Source organism: Mchenga conophoros, linkage group LG15 (assembly GCF_057382185.1).
Source record: "Mchenga conophoros isolate Kocher_MC1m ecotype Shallow Benthic linkage group LG15, M_conophoros_male_GT1.1, whole genome shotgun sequence".
Classification (NCBI taxonomy): Eukaryota; Metazoa; Chordata; class Actinopteri; order Cichliformes; family Cichlidae; genus Mchenga; species Mchenga conophoros.
This window is the reverse complement of record NC_140540.1, coordinates 2701675-2719176: the sequence shown is the minus strand read 5'-3', so window position 1 is coordinate 2719176 and position 17502 is coordinate 2701675. Positions and strand designations below refer to the sequence as shown.

General features: G+C 42.2%; 2 protein-coding genes across 2 annotated transcripts in view; both read right to left on the bottom strand.

Annotated features, from left to right (window-relative positions):
- Positions 1–6486, bottom strand: part of cep128 (centrosomal protein 128) — a 79134-nt gene extending 72648 nt beyond the window's left edge. The window contains exon 1 of the mRNA XM_085246658.1: positions 6408–6486. The gene's annotated coding sequence lies outside the window, so the exon portion shown is untranslated. The remainder of the gene's footprint in view (positions 1–6407) is intronic.
- gtf2a1 (general transcription factor IIA, 1) lies at positions 4786–15410 on the bottom strand. Its single transcript, XM_085246663.1, has 10 exons — positions 15190–15410; positions 13403–13504; positions 12182–12359; positions 11909–11970; positions 11060–11135; positions 10819–10940; positions 10184–10288; positions 8858–9142; positions 7560–7649; positions 4786–6905 (listed from the first exon to the last, which is right to left on the bottom strand). The coding sequence occupies exons 1-10, from the start codon at positions 15217–15219 to the stop codon at positions 6798–6800; spliced, it is 1158 nt and encodes a 385-aa protein (XP_085102789.1). The 5' UTR covers positions 15220–15410; the 3' UTR covers positions 4786–6797.
- Positions 15411–17502: the final 2092 nt, after the last annotated feature.

The following is a 17502-nucleotide window of genomic DNA, read 5'->3' as shown; positions in this document are numbered from 1 at the left end:
GATTTATAAAATATCTGTTTACTTTTGCTCCATGTGTGATTTACTTTAACTTTATCAAATGTTCGGTCGCTAACTCGTTCAGAAACCCACTCCAAAAAACTAACATCTCACATCGAACCATGCGATCCAAAAACAAGACCTATTTGGATTATTGGCAGTTTCTGCAAATCACACAGTGGTGTGTTAATCACTAATGCATACTGTTAAAGCTGTGTGTCTCCTTTGGGATGTCCTGGTTGTTTTTTCCAGCGTTATCGTGGTATTTTTCCATCCCTGTGTGGAAACCAGTGACTTCTACAATCAGCGGGGAGCTTAAAGCTAGCATACCTGAGACCCATGTGAACTTCTGTGATGCTGAGCTGTTAGGCATTAAAGGAAACCTTCTGCTAATAGTGGCTAAACATCAGGTTAGCATTTCCTCTCCTGAGTGACTTTAGAGATGAACAGGGCGAGTGGGGATTAGTTCACATCTTTTTCTTTAAAAAAAATAAAATACATTTTGCATCCATATTTGTCCTGAAGATATTCGATCAGATTGCTGCAATTTGTGTCAGCATGGAAAATATAGTGCAACATTCCCAACTTTGTATCACTCTAAACCTCACAAACTGGAATGGTCTCTACTTTTTAAATTAAGAGTGGCATCCGCTGACTGCGTTCCAGACCTCGCTTGGCGGTGAATTTCCGAACGGACGGGACATCATTTTCAGTTGAACGTTTTCCACGGCTTCAGGTCCATCTCTTCCAATCACGTATTAACAGCGAGCCAGTCTGGACCCTTCAGATGCAAAGCACTCTGGAGCTGGAGCACGATGGGCCTGGCTGCCTTCATGAGAGGACGTCTCCGCTGCCAGCTAGTGTTAACTCACTGTTCACGAGTGTGTGCACGACAAGACTGATAAAAATCAAAGTCTATGCACATTTGCGTAGGTGTCTGGGTGCACACAAAGCGACTGGTGGTAGTGGCATATACCTGCAGAATCCAGCATTTTCCCGAATGATTACATGGAATTTTACAGACTTGCAGGTACGGTCATGGCCCAAGTAATAGGCCGAGCCAAGCAAACTGAATGAGACTGTGAAATGGATTTATTTTGATATTCTTCTTCTAGCTGGGTCTCAGGCCTGCCTCATCATTCCTCTCCCAGTATTACAAATAAACTCATCTCCAAGCCGTTCCTCAAATAAGCAGGCCCGTCCCCGACGATGCACCTCGATAACACCGGATTAGGTTGCCAAACTCAAATAGAGTGGGAAAAGGAGTCGTGAACAGAGGGACTGACGAGGTCAAAGCCTACGAGTATGCATCCAGTGTTTGGTTGTGGAAACAAAAAGAAATCTCTTGCATTTTTGGCGTCATTCCTTTCGTTGGCCCGGTCAACGTGGATGGCCCTCTTAAAGAGTCAAGTTCCTGGAGAGCTCTTGAATGATGACCAGAGCGAACTGCAGGGTTTTAGTCAGTGAAAACATTCATTCTTCTGTTGTTCTGCAGGTGGTTTCACTCATCAGGAAATGAGTTTCATATTTAGGATCTACAACCTTTGCAGACACTTGAGTTAAACCAGGAAAGAAAAATGGCTCCAAGCCTTCAACAAAATACATTCTAATACTTTATACACAGGATGATGTGACAAGTGCTACTCTATACTACTGATAGTAAACCTTAGTTATTGTGCAGGTGTGTATGGAAGGCAATTTAGAACATGTGTCTACTTTGGATCAATTATTTCTAATAAACTGGAAATTGTTTTTATTGAGAAAGTTCCTGCTGACAGGCGACGTTTCAAATTACAGCTGTTGCCGTGTGAAGATGCAACTCCACCTGCACAACCCCAGTAATAAAACAAAAAGCAGAGAAGTGCTGGAGCATTCATGCGTACTGAGGTGAACTAAGACTGCAGACTTTGCAGCACCGTACTTGCAGATTTAGCCGAAGATGATTCATCGCAGGCTTTCTGCCCCACGTGGACTTAAATCACATGACTTTTACTTGAGTCAGACACAGGTATTAAAACTGATGACTTTAGGGTAAGATTGGGAATATGCTTAAAACTAACTGCTTCATATAATGTCGAGGGCTTCTTTGGTTTTATAGTGCAAGAAACCAAAACAGCTCAAATATGGGGACAAAGCTAAAGTGCCTCCCCACCTAAACTAAAAATGACCAATTCTGAAAGGTGTTGAAAGAGGTATCAAACACAATAAGGTTTCACTTTAATACACCTTTGTTCCCTAGTTTTAAATAACTTACCCATTCGTGTAAGAATGACTGAATCAACTCGGTAAGTACTCCACAGAGGAAATCACCCCATAACAGCACAGATAGCAATTATATGGCATTGGCTTTTTGAAGCAGGCCTATAATAAAAAAAGAAAAGTGACAAGCTGTTTAGAACAACATTCACAGCTTGACGTGAGACAGTCTAGGATACTATAAAAGTCCTGCTGCAGCCAAAGTCCGGATAGACAGAATCTCTGCTGAAAACAGATGAAGGGTTTTTGTCCCGTTTTTTCTGTTTTGTCACAGTTTGCTGTTTTCTAAGACTTTGGTAAGCTCTACATGCCACAGCCAGCAGGCCCGGCTACTCCACTTGCTACGTAGCTGATTGGCAGTCACCACAGGTTAGCTGGTAAGCAGAGAAAGCTGTAGAGTCTGAGCAAGACATCTCCAGGGTCTCATTATAAGCCTCATTCGCCAGCAGCTCAGATTCTTATGTCTGAGTGCCCAGGAGTAGCAAAAGGGCCCACTTCATCAGAAGCAGCCAGGGATACACTGCTCCTCCGCTACGTCTATTCAGCGCTGAAGTGTGATATATTGTAGAAGTGACAGTCTGCCCTCAAATCCATTTACAATCAAGTGCAAAAATCTCCATGTAGTTTCTGATTCAGCTTTGATCCCCGACTGCACCACACCTTTATCTCATAATTACCTGAAAGGAAATACGCTGGGATTGTGTCGGTTTGGGTAGGAATTAGAGGAAAAGCCGGGAAAACGCCCATGCTGTGCAAACCCTGACAGTCATCCAGATGGTGGGATATAGAAAAATGGAAAAGAAGATTGGGCGATGCAGATTCGGGGTCTCGTGCAGGTTGCAGCAAATGCATGAAAGTGATCCTACAGAGCTGTTACGCAGCGACAAAGACAGAATGTGCAAGGATTATATTTCAAGAAATCTGAATCGTGCTGAGTTAAAGCCGTATTACAGCACGTTCCCGGAGCACGTGGGCCACAGTGATGAAGACTTGGATGGTTGGTCCTTGCAGACAACCATGTCTGCCCATTTGTTTGTGACTGTGTGACTCATCCACAAAGACGCCTAACATAAACACAACTACATACTTCAGAGAAGTGTCACAGAAAGACTTATGAATGGTGTTTACAGATACCCATGTCTGCAAGGAGGATAATCCCCGCTGTCTGTCAGACAGTAAGCCTTTGACACCGAGCGCCTTTAGCTGGTTAGCAAGTTAGCAAAAAGATAACGGTTTGCTAAAGACAAAAATAACTGTAGTTAGCTACAGCTTAAGACAAGATAGATTTAAGACATTTCATGCTCCTTTGAGTTAAATCGAGGGCCAACTTAACAACTTAAACCACAGAAAGAAAAGAAGAAACAAAAGTGTTTGGCTCCTGATGTTTGTCCGAGGCGGTGCTTAAAAGAAATTAGTCCTTGTTGCCATCTTTGTCACTCAAAGTTTCAATGGATTCAACTGCCTTGATTCCTAATGTGTAAAATGTGGCTCACTCTCTACACAAAACAATGTACCTCATATATATTTACAGTACCAGTTTCAGCCATGCTACAAAACTCCGTCGTCATTGGTAGCTAGCAGACAGGACTACTGGTTTGAGTGTCTTGGAAACAGATTTAAAATTTAAATATCAGAGAAAAAAACAACCAAAAACATTTAAAAAGTATGAACGCCATTAGAAGTTTCATTAAAGAATAATGAAACACATAAGTAATAAACTCATGAAACAGTTGGCTCACTAAATGGGAAGGGGACTGGTATTTGTTAAGGTCTTGCAGTCATGTGACTGCTAATTTTCCACCATTTCAAATGTGTAACACTGTAGCAGTTGCAGTTCTACTAAAGACCAGTCCATGACCACCTGCCAACCACCGTTTGTGAGGATAAGATGCATCCTAGTAGCTGCTAGAGGCTGAAGGCGGTCACGATCAAACTGACTGCCATCTTGCTAGAGATTCACGACCCCCTGGCAACCACCGGGAAAAATGTGTGTTGACGCTCACAGAAAACTGATGCTATCTCACGTGCAAAATGAAACCGTTTACTAAAGAGTACACAGTACTGACTCAAAAACCTTTGATTGCCTCGGCCACTAACAGATTGCTCCAGACGATACCAGGTCTGCACTCACCAACTACTCCCCTAGAAGAAGTGTGACACAAATCGGAAATGGAGACTGAATTGGTGAAGCGCAACTTTTATACACACATATTTAAACACTTCCTAATGATCTTGGCCAGGAACCCCTCCAGCTGGTAAACTGGAGGAACCGCTGACCTTCTGATTATTAGACTACCTGCTCTACCGCTCGAGCCACATCTAATAGTAGCAGTTAAAAACGGAGTCTCAACAGGATTAAAAATGTGAGCAAAAATAGTTTAAAAGTAACTGAAATAACAGTTAAATAGTTTAGTGTTCAAGATGCTCCCACGAGTAATCGATAAATTTGCTTTTATCAGCGCAGAACCAAAAAGCTGACCAGGTATCACAGAAGAAGGTAGGAAGAAACAGAGGGGGCGAGAGTGACACTGATTTAGGCCACAAAATAATGCAAAAATTAAATTTTAATTTTCTTTCTTTCTTTTTATGCAAAAGACAACTTTATGTATTCAAAGCACAACCTTGAGTTTGATTCCAAACTTGATTTAGGAAAATTACACGAATACCAACAGTACAGTTCATTAATCATCAGAAGAGCAGAACACACGACAAAATGGTTATAGAGCACAGTTTAATAAGACATCCTCAGTCTAGCATCTGTGACCCCCCCCCCCACCAAAAACTGAACTAAAGTTCAAAAAGGCACGCACGACATCTACATATGGAAATGACAAACAGAGGAAAGGAAATAAATCTACTGGGGGCCATGTGTGGAAAGTCTTCCTTTGGCCTTTCATGTAAAAATTTCATATAATTCAACTAAATCGTGTGAAAAATGTTCTGTTTTCTCCATCAGGTGCTGTATCAGGGTTTTCTTTGTGCAGCTAAAAAACAACTATGGAGCCACCCAAGCACCACGTCGACACAACAGTCAAAACACATATATACTTTATTTCAAACTGCTGCAACAGGGGCACTAAAAACAAACTGCAGAGACACACACAACCCCCCCTCGAGTTAAACTCACTTGGATAGAAAATATCCTCAGTTTAAAAGTCATGAATAAAACGGAAGCAGACGAGAACATACGGTGGACGAAATGGTTTGGAAAACAGCGCCGTGCAGCTTTTATCAGGCTGACATAAGAAGAAAGGAGAAAAGAAAAGAAAAAAAGGAACACTTGTTAGATTATAAGAGCACAGTTTGGTGCGGCTTTCCAACCTTAAAAAAAAGAAAAACAATTTATGAACTTTCAGAAATAAATAGAAAAAACAGGACAGACACCAACCTCACTGCTCTGTGACATTTTCAGACTGTGAGAGAAATAAACTGAAACCTTTTCACAGAAAACCAGCGACGACACACACTCACCACGTGTCTGTACAGTCCCACACACACACACACACACACACACACACACACACACACACACACACACACACACACACACACGTCTCTGCGGCTATTGATTAAGTGGACTGACTGACTTCACAACACACTGATAAACCGACAGTGCAAAATTTCCGACGGCTGCAGAGAACTAAAAATAAAAGCAAAGGCGATTCACCAACAGGACAAACTGAGACACCTTTGTACAATCCTTAAATGAATTCAGTGTCTCACGCTTTTATCTTTATTTTATTCTTAACATTAAAGATGGAATGAAGCCCCAGAGAAGCCAGTGGGGGGGTGCTGGGGGAGGGGGGGTTAAGTGCTGCGACGAAGATAAAAAAAATGAGTTATTGTAAGGTGATGTTATTTTACCTTCTTTTTTAACTCCTTCATTAAACGCATTTAAAACATAATGTTTAAAGAACAGGTCGCCTACATAAAAACATTCTGGAGCACCTTTTTCATAAACGTGAATTCAGACAGAATTAGGATATTAAAAAAAGAAGCCAAAAACAGGTGATTCTGGTCGTTCTAAAGGCAGCGATCTCGACTGGTGGCACTAAGTTTGGACACGAACGTAGACACGAGTCAATCCAGTCAACCGACTACAGTGATTGCAAAGGTGTTTCTCATCTATGGGGTTATAACGAATGACCTCTGACCTTGTGTGGCAGGGAAGCCGAGGTCACCCTGGTCCTCTACACCTGTATGATGGTGAAATGCTTTCTTTCCAAAGTTAGGTGAATTCTCTGGGGGGGAAAGGCAGAGAAGCCTGGAAGAAGAAATAAAGAGAAACGGTGCTCGGCTCACGGGGCTTTTCCCTTCCTCTGTTGGTTTCTCATCCCGCAAGGCTAGTCGAGTGTTTTCTGACTACACCCGGGTTTTACAGTACCTCACAGTCCTTTGGGTTTGTCTCAAGAGTTCTGAGTCTCAGAAACAGTTTCCTGAATGAATCCAGTCACAGGATGTGGAAGGATGCTAAACTGTCTGTTAACTGGATAGGAGTTACAGAGATCCTGCTCCTGTTGCTTTCTCCCGTTCCTTTTTCTGCTTCACCACTCGGCATCCCCGATGGCTTTGGAGAAGACGTAGTCTCTCCCGTTCAGATTCATGATCCCATCCTTCAGGTGGAATTTCCATTTGTTCTTACTTCTGTGAATCTGCAGAGTAAAGAGAAGGAAATGAGTGTTGTAGGCGTCAAGGACAGATGGACATTGTTTCAGCTTACAGTGGACGCAGACTGATGTCTTTAGCCTCTGCGCCGAGGCCAGACAAACTCACTGTGGCATTAACCGCTGCTGGAGCCTTTCTCCACTGAATTAACATCAAATAATGTAACAACTCGATGCTTTGTGATGGGAATCAAAGGCAAACAGTGAAGACTCACAACAAGGAATGTGAAATACCTCTTTAACGATTTCTGACATTTTCCCCCAAAAACGAGGAGGCTGCTGTGAAAACTGTTTAAGCCCCGTCCTTCAATCTACAGCAGCCTTTCCAGCGCCCTGAATGATACTGGCAAACAAAGGCTGACAGCGATGCTGAGTACCAATCACATTAACACGGTAAAACTGCTCTGCGCTGTTATTTTATAATCTCTTTGTTTTCACTGCTTCTGCAAATCTCAGCGTTAACGTCTTTGTCTGGATGCTGATGTGAAACTAAACGAGTCTGATATGCATAAAAGCCAACGGGCCCCAGCGCAGGAGGATCTATATCAAGACATGTCATAAAAGTACCAAAGAGGCACTCGCATATTTATACACAGGCAGGTTTGAACACACTGCAGCCTTTCAGAATATATCAGTTCCTACCTTGTCGTACTGGCACACCACTACGTTGTCTGTTTCAAACAGCTCCTGGTCCTCTTCGTCGCTGACGTCGTCTCCACTGTTCAGCGGCTCCTGAGTAGGAAACCAAAACAATCAGATTCATCACAAATGTTTGCTGCTCAGAAACGTGGTTTAAGATTCAGGATTTTCTTTATTTAAACAGTAAAAGCACAAATCTAGATTGCAACAAGTAATAGTTTGATTTTAAACCCGTTCTCCTTTTTGCCCGATACCAAACAGTGCCAAATATAACCTGCTGTGTTATAAAATCTTCTGCAGAAAAGCCACACAAACTACAGAGTAACCTTTGTAGTAGGGCTGCCACAAACGATTATTTTGATAGTCGACTAATCAGATCATCATCCATTGGACATAAAACGTACAGCTTATTGCACCAGCAGCATCTGCTCTTATATAACTATCATTAGCTTACAGCTTTAAGTGTTTCAGGTCTGTGCTAACTAAAAATAAAGACAAGATGATAGTTTATTAAATTTTAATGAATTCTGCAGATTGTTTCGGTGAAGTTTAATAAACTCCTTGCTATCTAAAATATAACAGGACACCGGAGTAAATTCTGGAGCATCTCACACTTCTGATAATCAGCTGTCTGCTTGAGTTTATTCAGCTGTGTAAAAACTATAACTTTAATCTCAGACAAACCGATTTACTCAGGAACAAATAAAATACTAAAAAAAAGCCAAACAATAACATTTTTAAGTTATCTAAGTGACTCATATATCATGTTTAACCGGAGTAGTGAAAGACGGCGGTGGGTTTGAAAACGATTTGCCGGGAGTCCGGTGTTCTCACGGCGCTAGTTAGCCTAGCCCCCGGCTAGCTATCGAGCTAGTGGGTAACAGACGTCTCCGAAAACGTCGGAGCGCTTTTGAAAATATGCGGTGTCCTGATAAACTGAGCAGATATTTGAGGTTTACACAGCTACATTCTCGCCTGAAAATATGTTAAACGTTTATTTTGTGACCCAGAAAGAATAATAAGAGTAATATTAAAACTAACTAGCTGCCGCCATTGTTGGAAACTGAGCTGGGCCGCGCTATGAATTCTGGGACAGAGCTACTTCTTCGGGGTTTAACGACAGCTACCTGTGGAAAGCTACTGCTAGCTACTCTGGAAAACAAAAGCTCTGAAGAGGGGCAGAAACATCAGTGCTACAAGTTTACGGCTTTCTTACTTCATATTAAATGACCATAAAATTCTTGCCTACTGCAACTTTAACGTGCGAGTTTTTGAACACTCTTATTTCCTCCCTTGCTCACCTCTTCAACCTGCCCATCTTCTGCTCCATCCTTGTCTTTCTCCTCATCGTCATCTTCGTCGTACTCCTCCTCATCCTCGTCCTCTTCTGAAGACGTCTCCCCGGTTCCGTCCACCTGCAGCATCATGGGAGGCTGCTGTGCCTGAGGCTGGGCCTGTTGCTGCTGTTGGGCCTGGGGCTGCGCTGAGGCTTGTGGTGCAGTCGCTCCTGGGGCCTGCTGGACCTGCTGGACCTGAGCTGTTGCTGCCTGGCTGGGCTGTGGCGCCATAGCTGCTGCTTGCATCACCTGACGGTAGAAAGAAACTCAGAGTTTAAAAACATGTACGCCCATATGATGTTAGCATTGCTTTCATGTGGGACAAAATAACCAGCTCTTTACACAACAGACTCCAACTCAAAGCCAAAATAAAGTCAAAGTCAACTTTATTTGTCGATTCTGCCACATGTACAGGACATACAGAGAATAGAAATTGCGTTACTCTCAATCCCTAGATAAATAGCAAATGAACATTTAAATATATTTAAATATAAAAGTGATTAAAAATGCAAGTAAAATAATTAAAAAGTAAAAATTTAAATAAATACAATTTTACATATAACAAGAAAGCTATACAATATACAATATAATGGGTAAGTGACATTGAGTGTAAACCAGGCAGAGTAGTGCAAATAGGCAAATAGTGCAAATGGAGATTTAGTAATGTAGTAATTAAGTAAGAGAAAGTGTAACAACAAAGTCTTATGAGGTAATGGCAGTCCAATGCTCCACAAGGTGACTGGTAACAGGACAGGACAGCAAAAATGATGCGACTTCAAGGAGCATTTTTGTAGCAAAGATAAGGTCTGCCAGCTAGTCGCCATGTTGGGTATCAAGATATTTGTCTGTGTTAGCAAGTAAGCTAATGCTGGCTAACAGCTGAAAGAAAAAGTTATTAAAGAACTGAACTCGTGGAGGGAAGACCTCTGCTCTGAGCTAATGTTAGCCTGTTGATTTAAAAGCTAACGTTGCAGATTTTTGCAGTGTAGCTCAGTTACACTGGCCAGCTAACCAAATCTTTCCATAGTTACTCACACCAAAACTACATCTGAGTGGAAATGCTGTTTGTCAGTGTAATCGGCTGATCTGTGACACTGACTGATGCGCGATGCTTTCACAGTGCAGGTGTTATTATTAATAACAAAGGTTTCCCAGACGCTCCTCTAAAACATTAAACAGACTCTAATTTCTCTAAACAACAAAGAGAACAGAAATGGAGGAAACACTACTATAGAGCATAAACTACTTCCATATAAATGGAATGAGTGCAGGAGGAACTGAAGTTCTGACCTGTGTATTGCCTTGGACTTTGTTTCCTGGGGTTAAGACAATCTGCTGCGGCTGTATGATGACTCCTGCTTGCTGGGACAGGCCTCCTGGCAGAGGAGCCAGAACCTAAACAGATATTAGAGAAGGGAAAAAACCCCCAAACACGACATGTAAACTCTATTTTAAAACAAGATCTCCACCTGAATATGCACAACACTTTTGCAACATTTTAACCGACTCAATTTAAACTGAATGAATGAAATTTGGCACTAGTTTTGATCTGAATCTGTGTTTTTATTTAGGAAAAGTCACAAGTAGTGGAGTCATGGATCTATTTCTTTTGGGGTAAGTGGTAAGCTCTGAGCAATCAGCATCCTCCCAATTTCCCAGAATCATTTCATGTTTTTCATGGCACTTCTTACATATTTCGAGGTTATTTTTCCAAGAATTGATTCTTCCACTGTGTCAGAGCCACAGGGCCCACAGATATGTAGCCTTATTTAACCTACTTGTCACAAACGGACACTGAACTGATTACGCAGATAAATCAGACACACCACGACTTTTTCCCCCCACCTCTCTCCATTTGGCTTTGTTTTTCACACACATTTCCTCCTGTCATATGCAGCCCTGCCCCTCTGCGTGACAGTTCTTACCTGCTGTATTACCGGTGCCTGCACGCCACCAGGCTGCATCTGCTGCTGCAGGAGGATCTGCTGCTGGGGCTGGATGATGTACTGAGCCCCGTTGGGACCACGGACTAACTGCAGGATCTGGCCTGAGACGTTAAAACAAAGCGTGTGGGTGCACGTTGTGTAAATATAGTTTTACACATGAAGATAGTTCAGAGAGAAAACAGCATTTCTTTGCAATTTAATGCAAATAAACATGTTTTACCTTGGCTGGTGAGGAGCTGTTGGTATTGGGTGACCGCTGTGGGCAAAGCCAGGGTTGCTGCGGTAGCTGCTGCACTCTAGAGGAGGAAAGAAGAACACACGCGGTGACAAGCATGCAAAATAATACAGAAGCAGAGGATTTCAGGGTTCAAGAATGAAAGACTTCAATGTTAAGTACTTAATGTTTTTGAACTTCTTTACAATTTAAAGCACTGAACTTCAGATTGCATTGACTGACATGATAAAAGCAGCATGTTTGTCCTCTCGCTGCATCTACAAAGCCACTGGAAAACGATTAAAAATTGGCAAGTGAAGCTTTGAAGAACCGTTTGAGGATTATACAAAAATCACTTGCAGAAAACAGAAAGAAGCAGCAGCAGAGATGAAAGCTTCATATGGACAGATGCTGCGTTAAACATGTGCTGTTGAAAAAAGTGGAAAAGATTTCCTGCATATTTCACTCGATGACGGAAAGGTGTGTTTGTCAGTGCGTATTAGACACAGCAGTAGCATGTGGGAGGATGCATTACTGCTGGCTTATATCCACTGCAGTCCTGGCTATTAAATAGTCCGTTAATCTCTTCCAAGTCCTGTTGCCCCATCCGTGTGACACTTGATCAATCATTCTGGACTAAGGAAGAAGCCTGCAGAGACCCTCTCTTGCTTCTCACTTCTACTCAAAGAAAATATGTCTGAATTTGTTAAAAACGTAAAATGAGCAGCACTTCGTTCTGTTCATCACACATATGGATATCGCATCACCTATGTCTGTTAATAAACACATTTGCTACTTGTTATATGCCTCCCCGAAAAACAGTTTCATTTATTTTTGGTGCTATGATCCACTCACCATCCCCGTTCCACCCATGTGTATAAGCTTAGATTCCTGAACAATGACTTGCTGCTGGGGAGCTGCGGAGACAAACATTTTCAGGTCAATTCCTCATATTTTTCATAAAATGTACAAAGAATGCACACGATCAGTAAGCATTCATTGTTTCCTGTGCCAGTTCGGCAAATAACTCAAAGCTGCAGGCGACATTTTTAGTGCCCAAAAAGGCGTTCACGGGTTTTTGCACTTGTTCAGAAATGTTTTTACCACTGTGTGCCACTGCTGGCTAACCTTGCTGTTGCTGGGGCGGCAGGATGACTTGCTGGGACTGAGCTGGCTGGGTCACCTGCTGGACTTGTTGGACCTGCTGAACCTGTTGTTGCTGCTGCTGTGCGGCCTGCAGGGCTTTCTGCTCGTCAGTGTGGAAGCCCTCCACTGCCTTGGACTGCAAAAGCTTGTTCTCCCATAGCTGTAGAGACAAACGGAGGCAGCACAAAGACATGTGTTAGAAAGCTGCCAAAGACGCCATTTAAATCCATGCTAACATGTTTTCAAATGAAAATCTCCATCCAGGTAAATGTTTAGCGCAGATTCTGTCATTATCGACACACCTGTGAACGCATCACACCGACCAGACGTGCCGATCGTTTAAATTAATTCAGTTTTATTTTTATAGTCACAACAGTCATCTTCAAGGTGCTTCATGTTGTAAGGTACAATAATACAGAGAAAACCTAACAGACGACCCTATGAGCAAGTGTTTGGTGACAATGGGAAGGAAAATCTCCCTTTTAACAGGAAGAAAGCTCCAACACAACCAGGCTCAGGGGGGGAACCAGGTAAAAGAGACTGTGGAAGAGAGCCAGACATCAATATTAACTAATGGGTCACAAACTCAAAGTGAGGTCAAATAAACTGGTTTAATCCATGAAGCTAAGACTGAATTTTTTCTTATTTGTGTCAATCACATTGCCTAGTAGGCTTATGTGCCATAGCCTCCTCTTGAATTGAGCATATCATGCAGTGTACACACTGTTTGAGTTGTCATTTCAATGGTATTCAGACACCACCTTCTCACAGGCATACGCAGGTGTTATAACAGTAAAGCAACACTGAAAGTCACACTGGAATATAAGGTGGTGATTGCACCAGAAAACTCATACAGAAATCGCTGCAAAGCAAATTCTGCAACACATCAGTGGCAGTGAGAGCACCATCCATCACAGGAAACCATGGTAACAGGGGGGGGGGGGGGGGGGGGGGGGGGGAACAAGACATGAATGACATTTTTGTGAGTTAATCAGAAAGTTTCCAGAAGTCTGTTTTCTGTCCATCCAGACAGCAACTACAACAGCTTCCAAACTAGGAAGTGGTCAGCAGTTATTCCAAAGCGCTCTGGTTTGGGGGAGCGTGCTACAGTACACTTTACTACAAAGAGCGCACACCTCTGCAGGAGGCGGCATTTCCCCTGCAGTTACTATATGCAGGCGCAACACTGACAGGGACGGTTACCGTTTTCAGCTCCAGAAGAACTTGCTCATCTACTCCCTCGTCCAGGAACAGCTCTCGCACCTCATTGATCACATCGTCAATCACATTCTTGTATAATTTAGGCTGTGAGGAAGAAAAAAAAGAAGAAAAGAGGAAAGAAACTTTTACAGTATGGCGTTTATATTAGAGACACTTTTGCTTTTCCCAGTAAAGCATGAACAACATGTCTGGTACAGTCAGTATTGATCATTATGAGCTTGGGTTTTATGTCAAAATTAGCCCTCAACAGTGTACTTAGCAAACACACCTCCTCTTTGGGCTTCCCAGCTGCCAAAACGACAACAAAACATCAAGTATACAGCTGATGGTGTTATAATTATCACATTTATTTACGCCTCGCCACACTGACTTTCATTGGTATGACACGGTAATAGTTGTTGCACGCGGGCAGCTAAACTCTAAAACTGCCCCCACTTGAGTATCATGTGTGGGGTTCGTGCTGCAGCGTTTCCACGGCGCTACGTGCCTTGTTATGCTAACCCATATAAACTAGCTCTTTATGTTACTACTACTAAGGTAAACATCATGTCCCCGGGGTCTGAACTGCGCGCGCGCTGGAAAAAGCAGACATAACGTTTATAGCTCCGCCAGGGCCCAACGGTCCCGTCTCAGCGGAGTGATACGAGGCTGAAACAAAGCGACACACGCGCGGGCCACCGCACTGCGCTGCCCCGATGTCCGCAGCGCAGACCTCGGTCTCTCCTTCCCTCCCCCTCGGCCTGTCTGCTCCTCACTATTTAAAGCTCAGTCTGCTGTTTATATGTAGAGCCGGTGACGTAGCGTCGAGTAGCACCTTCCCATCCCGGGCAGTCTATATTAGAGAGCCAATATGGCTGTATAAAAACCAGGCAGCGAAAAGGAGGAGGGCCAGAACCGAGAGAGAAGGGAGACGAGGAAGCCATTTTACGGAGCAGCAGAGTGCGCGCTCGACAGCCTTTTTCTTTTAAATAGTGTGTGGCGGAATGTGAAGGACATTTTCGGTGTCTTAGCTTATCAGTGCTCAGCTTTGGCTAAATATTTTTTGGCTCTGCTGGCAGGTAGCAAGGACAAATTTGATATGGTATGGGTTAAAGAAGTGGTTTGGGACGGCTACCCTGCCTTCTGGTCGTGGAATGGTGGACAATGATGAGGCAGTTGACGACTTTCTACTGAGGAGGCTTTAATATATATTTATATAAACTATATATATTAAACGCTCAATTCTCTCGGCGTGGATGATGACAATGTGCTTTGCGTACATCTGTATTTCATAAGCTATCCAATAATAAAAGCTTAAATTGACAATTTCTTCCTCCTACGAACAAACAAGCATTTTTAGACAACCTGGCAGCTCAAGCGTCTACCAAAAATGAATTTAGCCATACACGCTATTAGACTGTGATCACGTAAAGTAACCTTCCAACTAATGAAAGCTTCAACCTGCCGATAAACCACTAAATTAAAATTACATCTTCATCGCTAAACCTCAGTTTCTACACGTGTTCTTATTTTTACTCAAACACTGCCTCTCTAAAGTAAGCCATTCCTCCTCCGAGATGGTTTCAAATGAAAGAACTACCTAGTTTCGAAAACTAATTATAATGGCCGATTGACTGAAACTTAAGTATTCCCTTTAATAGATATAACAGTGAAGTGTTTGTTAAAGCAGACTCATTTTACTGTAATACATAAAACCAGCTCGTCGACAGCTTTCCAATAACTTTACCCCCATTTTCCCCCGCTGACAATCCTTAGAGATTGATCCTTACCACTGGGTTCGAGTTAGCCGAGCTCGCCATTATACGCGTAGTGTAAAAACCACACGGAAATAGGCGAGGAATAGAGCCAAAAATTACGAAAAACGATTTAAAACAACTGGGAAAGATATTTTAAAACAGCCGGCATCACTTTTGTAAATAAAACACAGTTTAGGCGGTCTTATTTACAATCCCGGGCTGCGACTCCCCAGCCGTCCTCCTTCCGTCGTTGTCCTGCTTTATATACTGAGCGAAGAAGCTGCGAGTGCGCGAGACATAGGGCAGGGTCAGGTCGCACATAGCGCGAGATTTCGTGCGGAGTATGACGACCAATTAATAGAGCCGCTCATGGGAAATGTAGTTTAATAATACTTTTTTTTTTTTTTTTTTAGAAAACGGAACTGAATCCTCAGTGATCGCATTAGCTTAATGCTCTGTGATCTTGTTTATTGAGTTAGGGAAAGTGTAAGTATTACGAACCATGTGATGAATTAAAAATAGAGGAATTAATTAGATAAAAGTAGCTGGTTACTTAAAATGCTAATAAAAGCCTATTAGCATATAGCTAAGTCATTTTAAATTAACTTATTTCATTTTTTCTTTCTTTTTCTTTCTATTCTTTTTCCTGTTTTCCATCATATATTAGAACTGTATGCTGTAATGATCGATGCTCATATTAAATATGGGAAAACATTCAAATAATGCCTTCAGCATATGTACAAATCATGAGCTAAAAGCTCAGGCCTTGGGGTGGCTTTAGACAGGTTTTCTCAGGGGTTTCTGAGGGGCTGCCAATCAGAACCTAAAGCATCTCATTTTAGAAAGCGAATAAACCAAAGACCACTATAAGATAAATACAGATTATTTTAAAACTATGACTCGTGTAAAGCTGCACTAGTATAGCCCAACAATAATAATAAATATCAAGAAATAGTATGTCTCCTTTAATGTTAACAGTTTTATTCAACATGTTTGGAGAAATGCTTTTGTCTAATAGCCAAGGTTGGTTGTTGCAGATTAAATATAATATTTTAAAAAATATACATATAGAACAGAATAGAACAGAATGCCTTTATTGTCACTATACAGTTGTCAGTGCCAACATGTTTATAGATGTAACCATTATTAATAGGAAAAACATGATATTCTTATCACATATAATGCATAAAGGCTATTTAAGAAATAGTGCTAATAATTTTTTCATGTATTCACTTGTAACAACACCAACAGTTTAATTGACTTTTGCACTTAATCGTTGGACCTTGTGTTAGCTCAGCACTACTTTTACCTAAGCAGAGGATCTGAATGCTTCTTTCACTACTGGTCCACACTTTAATACTTTCATGCGACACAGGTGCCTCTTAAACAAGTCTGACCTTTACCAGCTTCGTAACTGCACCTGTAATGCTTCTCTGTGGGGCCAGTGTGCTTTATGTAGTAACATCGTGCCACCACAAGAGGGTGATCACACCACGCACCAGGAAAACAGGCTCTCTCTTCCACATTTCAACACTCACACTCAAACACACACTCACACTCACACAATCCACTTTGTAAAACACGCAACTGTTTTCCACGTTATTCAATAAAAGCAGATTTAAGTGAATTTTTGGATGAGCAACATCCACTGGCCTTGTTTGCTTGCTCTGAAACAGACTTGCCCTGACTACCAAAGGGGAAATTTACCCCCCACAAAAAACAATAAAGCTTTGCAATAAATGAGAGCTGACAAGAGAACGTTACCTCCACTTCTGTCTCCATGGAAACTTGCCTCGCTGGTCATTCTGAGGATATGGATGATATAGACCGGGGAGCACACAGCTCTCCGCGTGCATCAATCCACTCAGCGGTTCAGTGTGGCTCTTCTGAAATGGCATATTACACCACCTGAATTCATTTCATTTAGTTCACTGAGATGAAATTAAAGGCCTGTCCGCCCCTGACAAGGATGTGCTTTTGGATTCACTTTAAACCTTTTCCAGTGGAGAACAGTTGGGGAGGGAAAAAGAGGAAAGAAGTGACATGATAGGAAAAAGACTTTGTTTAATCTGTGCTTCTGAATGTGAGATTTCATCAGACGTGAAGCCATGTTATCCATGAAATGTTGTCGCTACCTTTGAGTCTCACTCTCTGTAACTGAGTAGTAAGATGCCCTCTAAAGATCCACAGAATGCACACTTTTCTTTTCTCACCCCCCTCTTCTTCTTCGCTGTAGTTGCATAGCAACAGAGGAGCTGCTAGCTCCAGTTGTGTTGTGGTGGGAGCGTGCTGCACAGGGAGGCACTGGCTCAAGATTAAGCCGGTCTCTGCTTCAATTATGAATGG